The 7,080-nt window shown below is 45.2% G+C and overlaps 1 protein-coding gene across 1 annotated transcript in view; it reads right to left on the bottom strand.

The window, feature by feature from the left end:
* SPOCK2 (SPARC (osteonectin), cwcv and kazal like domains proteoglycan 2) overlaps nucleotides 1-587 on the bottom strand; it is a 25,935-nt gene extending 25,348 nt beyond the window's left edge. Inside the window, exon 1 of the mRNA XM_029931878.1 lies at nucleotides 115-587. Coding sequence (XP_029787738.1) covers nucleotides 115-303 — 189 coding nt within the window. The 5' untranslated portion in view covers nucleotides 304-587. The remainder of the gene's footprint in view (nucleotides 1-114) is intronic.
* Between the last annotated feature and the right edge of the window lie 6,493 nt (nucleotides 588-7,080).

A 7,080-nucleotide genomic window follows, 5' to 3' on the forward strand; every position in this document is an offset into this window, starting at 1 on the left:
GGCTGCGGGGCCGGTCGCCGCGACGTGCGGCCGCCGCTCCCGGCGCCCGGGGCTCTGCTCCGAGCCTTCCTCCCCGGACCCGCGCCCCCGGCCCTCGCGGCCCTGCAGACTCACGTCTCGGAAGCGGTTCCAGTGCTTGATCTTGCCGCTGTACTGCGAGATGGACGACAGCCATTGCTCGTCCTCCATGAAATTGCCGGGGGTCTCGCCCTCCTTGAGCCCTTTGGCGTCGCCTTCGGCCAGGGCGGCCGCGGCGAGGAGCAGCAGCGGCAGCACCAGCCGCCCGCAGCCCTGGGCGCGCATGGTGGTCAGGGTCCGACCTCGGGGGGTCTTGACTTCTGCAGTATTTTAATGTCCTTCCTTCCACCCCGCGGTCGGCGAAGCGAACGCCGGCGTCTTCCTCCGCCCTCCTCCTGCGGTCTGACTCCGGTGACAGACGGATAGTGGGTCGCGGCTGAAATGTGACCTGGTTAGGAGATGCACTTGTCTGAAAAAGCCCAGCGCTGGACGCGGGGAGAGAGAGAGAAAATCAGAGAGGCTGCGCCAGCAGGGGCAGTGTCTGTAACTGTAGCATCAGCATCACGTTTGACATCATCATACCTGGTTTAAAAAAAAAAAAAAAAAGGAGGGGGAAGATTTCAAAGGGAAGCGCTAGATGAGAGCGCCAAACGCCAGCCAGCCAACGAAGCAGAACCCAGCCCAGCCTAGCACTTAGGGAGTTGCAAACCAAGGAATCCAAATCCTGAGATGTTCCCGCTGCTTCTCCAAGGGTGGAGAGCAAGAAAAAGGACCCCGGGGACTCCCCAGGGAAGATGGGAGTGGGGAGGACACAAATCTCTCGTTACAAAGCCAGCCAGGCTCAGGTGTCTAAAAGGGAATTTGGCCACAGACACTGTGTCTCCCCTTGCCTGCTACCCCAGAGGGGCCTGTGCCACAGCCCTGACAGCTGGCTTCCTGAGAGTTATGGCTCTAACGGTAATGGGTGACTTCGTTAAGACAAAAGCCATAGAACAACTGGCTGCCTCAGAACTATTGCTCCCCAGCCCCACACGGTCTTTTCAAGGCAAGGCCTGAGCACTGAATGGCTGGTTAAAGAGGCAGATGTCCTCCTCCCCAAGCAGCTGTTTAAGGGCCCTCATCCCTTTTGTTAGCTCTTCCTACGGCCAACCCTAAGAGACAACGTCTGACCATTTCATCTGCCACGAGGCTGCAAATCTGGAAAAGGCACATTTGTTCATGGTTTTGACTTCAAGTAGATTTTAATAAGACACTGGGGAAGGGGGTTGGTGGGGGGAAGCTGGTTTTGTTTGAGGCGTTCAGGTTTTTGTTAATATTGCGACCCTTATCATTGCCTGTGGAAATGTGTTGACATACCAGTTGGGAAGGCTGGAGGCGGGGCGGTCCCAGGATCAGAGCAGAGATGGGGTGAGGTTTACATTACGAATAAATTGAAGAGGGAACAGAGAATCTGACAGGACAAAACATAAGGAACTTTTCAGACCCAAGCCCTAGATTGTGTTTTTATAAAAAGACTTGGCTGCTGTGGTCTTAAAAAAAAAAAGAAAAGAAAGAAAGGAAGAACCAAAGGCAATGAAAAACATGATCTTAATCGGTAGGAAAAAACCAAAGTTATAAGGTTCATAGTCACCCTGAATCTGGCCTGCCTGGGAATTCTGACAGCATCAATGGCTTGGGTTGGGGTGCCTTTGGGAAAACAGAAAACAATGGCTCCTTTTCCGTGTTTTCTTTTTGCTTTGCGGTTGGACTTAGAGGTGGCGCTGCAATGAGGCCCTGGCCATTGATGTCTTCATCTCCCAGTAAATAAAGCTACCTGGCAGGGTTGTGTAGCAGCACGGTATAGTGGAAAAGCAGTCTGTTGTCAGACTGGGGCCGAGAGCCTGCTTGTTAGCCATGTTATTGGGCAAGTTCCCTAATCTAGCTTCTCTTAGGGATCGCAGATCTCAGGAGATCGCTGTGAAACTCATGCAAAATCATAACATATTAAGTGCTTGAGCACACTGGGCATTTACAAAATATGTAGTTCTTCTCTCAAGTTGGAAGAGAAGGCTCTGTCCCATAGTTCTGGAGATGTACTGAAAGTTGCCATTTCCCCCATTATCTCAATCCTAGTCTGCTAGCAAAGCTAAATTCATATCACCAAGACACTGAGGCAGTGGATTCTAGATAAAGCTCTCCCTTTCCAGTACTATCTTATGACGTGCCTGATCTTCTAGAATTACCGAAGTTGCCTGGTAAGGAGTTTGGAGAGGCACTGACAAGATGCCTGTCAATAAGACAATAGATGTGTCCAGACTTTTGCAGGTCAAAATGTTTCCCACACTCCTGGGCAGCTCCTCCAGGGAAACTGGTCTGCTGCCACCCCTTCAGGCTGGGTCAGTTGATTTGCCCTGGAAGCAAACCCACAAAAGTCCAGGACTATTAAGCCAATAGGAAAGCTAATATAGGAGAGAGAATCCAGTTTCCCAGATGACAGGTAAAAGAGCTGCAGAAAATGGACAGTTATAATTTATAAAGAAGAAAAGGTTTTCCTAAACTATGAGAGAATTAGTAGCAAGCAGGTCAGCCTTTTCAGACCAATGGGCCCCAAACCTGCTGGGTGTATTTGTTAAATAGTATGTATGTTTTATGCATTTTTCAGTTTTTATTTATTACTTAGCAATACAAAATGGAAGAACCGTCATTTCCAAATAAGACCTTTAAATTTAACCACATCTTTAAAACCATTTAATCTCATCTCTGGATGACTTCACAAGCATTTAAAAAATGAACAAAGATATTCAATCCAGAATTGTTTATAATAGACAAACCTGGAAATCAACTCATTGCCCGTCAGTCAGGGACCAGCTAGTTAAAGTAGAATACATACACACCACGAACTAGTGCACAGACATTGTAGATGAGGTAGGGGATGCCTGGGTGGCTCAGTCAGTTGAGTTCCCCACTCTTGATTTCAGTTGGGGTCATGTCAGGGTTGCGGGATCAAGCAACCATGTAGGTCTCCATGATGAGCATGGAGTCAGGTTGGGATTCTCTCTCTCTCTCTCTCTCTCTCTCTCTCTCTTCCCCTATGTACATGTGCTTGCTCTAAAATAACAAAATAATAATAATAGTAATAATGTAGATCTGTATCTATTGACAACTAATGTGGCTCACTGCATATTGCTGGGTGGGAGAAGCTTGTTCCAGATCATGTGCAATATGACCATTCGGAAGAAGTATAGTACAGTACAGCAGTTCTCGAACTTTCCGGTCTCAGGAGTCCCCTACACTAAAAATGTTTTGAGGAATCCTAAGAGCTTTTGTTTGTGTAAGATATATATAGATATCATCTATTGTACTTGAAAATAAAACTAAGCCTGCCTCTACATTTTGCTGTGAACCTAAAACTGCTCTTAAAATAAAATCAAATCTTTAAAGAAACCCCTAATTGAAAAAAAAAATGCTTATTTAAAAACAGTAATGAGTCCATTACATATTTACAAATGATGTATTCTATGAAGCACAATTATATCCCCCCCCCAATCTAGAAGAGAGGCGTTTACATTTTTGCAAATCTCTTTACTGTCTGGCTCAAGAGAAGACACATAGATTAGCTCCTGGGTTATAACAAGCATGAAGAGTGGGGTGCTTCGGGTGTTCAGTCAGTTGTGTCCGACTCTTTTGATTTCAGCTCAGGACATGATCTCACGGTTCATGGGATCGTCTCTCTCCCTTTCTCTTTTTCTGCCCCTCCTCTGCTCATGCTCTCTCTCAAAATAAACTTAAACAAATAAACAAGCATATTAGTTGGTTAGGACTGCCATAACAAAATGCCACAAACTTGTGGCTTTAACAATAGAAATGTGTTTTCTCAAAGTTCTGGAGAGTACAGGTCCAACATGAAGGTATTTGTAGGTTTGGTTTGTCCTGAGGTCTTTCTTCTTGGCTTGCAGATGGCTGGGTGCCTTCTTGCTGGGCAGGGACACATCAGACGTTCCCCCCCCCCCTTTGGTTGTCAAACAGACCTTTATTGAAATATTTTCCTTTCTAGTGCTTAACTGGACATTTTTCTCCACACCACTATTCATGTCGGGAAGGTAGCAGCCATTAGCACTGAGCCCCTGGATCAGGGTGAGGCCGAAGGAACGACCTCACTCAGGGCCCGTCTGTCCTGGGTGGTCAGTTTCGCTGTAATCCTCGGACCCCTGCCATCACCAGTTGCCTTGGTGATATCATCGCCAATCTTTTTTGCAGACCCAGGGGGTCGAAATTGGGGGCCAGGGGTCTTATGTTTCTTTGTGTGTCCAAAGTTCCTCTTCTTATAAGGACATCAGTCAGACTGGATTAGGGATCACCCTAAAAGCCTCAGCCTCTTTTTTTACTTAATCACTTCCTTAAAGGCCCTGTCTCCAAACACAGCTACAATTCTGAGCTACTGAGGGGTTAGGGCCTCAACATATGAATTCTTGGGCATATAATTCAGCCCATACTAGCAGATAAGACTGAAAACAGGTAGTTGGGAGTACAGTAGAAGTCCTGAGAGCAAAGTGAGTTAAAAGTCTAAAAACATAATGTATACCTGTCAACTTTACACAATTCTAGAAAACACAAAATATACAAGCACGTATTCCATCAACCATCAGAGTGATGATGTCACCATGTCCCATCGCCTCTGGAAAACTCCACTGTGCGTACACTCAGGAGAGAACGAGTGAAAAAGGCAAATAATACCTTGGCATTTTTAAGAAGAGAGTGTGGGCCACATACAGCCCTAAACGGTTCTCGGGGACTCTCCGAGGGCCCACGGGTCACGTTTGAAGGACTGGTGGTATAAGCTTTATGATCCCAGGCAAATGTCTTAACCTTGTTAAGCCTCAGTTTGTAAAATGAGGGTAATAATAATACCAACTCCAGTGGGCTGTTGTAAAGATTAAATGAGTTAATATGCAAATAAATGACAAATGTGAGCATTCCGCAAATATGTATCATTTGTAAAAATTATTTAACAATATGATGTATGTGCTTAAATGCAAAGGGAGGAGTAACCTCTAGAGGATGAAATTTGTTTTTAAACCAACATTTAAACTGAAGTATAAAATGCACAGAACAGGAAGCATGGATGTACAGCTGGATGATTTCTCACAAAGTGAATTTATTTTATCTTTTGTTTAAAAAGCCATTTTATTAGGGGCACCTGGGTGGCTCAGTCAACTGGTTAAGCGTCTGACTTTGGCTCAGGTCATGTCATGATCTTGCGGTCTGTGGGTTCAAGCCCCGCGTCCGGCTCTGTGCTGACAGCTTGGCTTCGGATTCTGTGTGTGTCTCTCTCTCTGCCCCTCCCTACTCATGCTCTGTCTCTTTCAATCTCTCAAAAATAAACATCAAAAAATTAAAAAAAAAACCATTTTATTAACAACAACAAAAAAGCTATTAATAACAACAGCCACAACAGCAGCCCTTTTTCTCATGACAGCACCCTGGGGGGTTGATATCATGTTCCCTGTAGGCATCGAGACAGCATTTGAGAGGTGTTCCTCAACTCAATATACCTCTGGTGGCATCGGGTTCCCTTCAGCTCCAGGAACAGAGCACAGCACAAAAGTGACCCCGAACCAACCTTTGTGTCTTTACGAAGCTAGATTCGCATCAATGTCCAATGTAGTACATTCTGGAGCTCACTTCAAAATAACCACTAGAAGTCATATTTATCATGTTTCTACCATGGGTTAGGAGTTTACCTGGGCTTACTGTGTCCCCTCCAAAAAAAATCAAAATTATTCTCTATGACAAAGTTCCTTACATAACAACACAGGTCTTGTGTAATCATTGCAGTGAGCTCCTCTTTGAGGAACTGGGTGAAGTCAGCGCCTCAGAAACTGGCTGGAGTGATGTTAGCTGCAATTTAACTCTACTTCAATACAGGATGAATTACTAACTGATAACATTAAAGGCGATTCGATTAGCAAATCTCGCAGTATGAACCCCGTTACAATTTGGTGAGAGGAGATCCCGAATCTTGGGACGTTCTTATGAATTTCTAGAACTTACAAGATTCTAGGAAACACAAAAATGCACAAGCACACGCTCCATTAACCATCAGGGTGGTGATGTCACTGTGTCATGTGGGCTCTGGAAAAATCCACTGTAGAGTCACGAGAGGAGACTGAAAGAGGGAAATCACTTGTGAAAAATTACTTAATAAAATAATACGTCCTTGAATGCACAGTTACCTCTAAATTTTAAATAACAGAATTTCCCATTCTATTAAGAACTTAGGGTTTGAGGCCGCCTGGCTGGCTCAGTCGGTAGAGCACATGGCTCTTGATCTCAGGATTGTGAGTTTGTGCCCCACACTGGCGTAGAGATTACTTAAAAATAAAATCTTGATTTAAAAAAAAAAAGAATTGAGGATTTGATATATAAAGTTACATTTTCCAAAGATAAAAGACATTTACTAGAAACACAAGTCAGAAATCTCTAACATCCAAAATAAGACATCTTTAGGGGCACCCTAAAGGGGCTGAGTCAGGTAAGTGTCCGACTTTGGCTCAGGTCATGATCTCCTGGTTCCTGAACTGGAACCCTCCATCCGGCTTTCTGCTGTCAGCACGGAGCCTGCTTCAGATCCTATCTCCCTCTCTCTTTCTCTGCCACTCCCCTGCTTACACTCACTTGTCTCTCTGCCTTTGTTACACTCTCTCAAAAATAAATAAGCATTAAAAAAATTAAAAGCAAAGTAAGACATCTGTACTTCTGGCTGCCCAGTGGCAGAAAGGGAGGCAGGAAGAGAGAAGCACGGAGATGGAATGAGGCTCTGACCTCCACTGTCAACGCTGCGATTCAGCACGATCTCTGAGAGAACTCGCTGCACCGAGCTCTCTACCCACTGAGGGTAAACGAGATAAAATCTCATGTTACTGTGTGTTTGGGGAAAAACCACGCCTGTGGGCACGAATAGGTAGTTCTGGAGGAATAGTAACAGCTTTGCCAGCAACTAAAGGGACAGCAGCAACACTGTCGTGACACATGTTGACTAAGGGAGTCAAACTAAAACTGTGTAAGCTTGAAAGAAGAACACAG

This window comes from Suricata suricatta, chromosome 2, assembly GCF_006229205.1.
Source record: "Suricata suricatta isolate VVHF042 chromosome 2, meerkat_22Aug2017_6uvM2_HiC, whole genome shotgun sequence".
NCBI classification, from domain to species: domain Eukaryota; kingdom Metazoa; phylum Chordata; class Mammalia; order Carnivora; family Herpestidae; genus Suricata; species Suricata suricatta.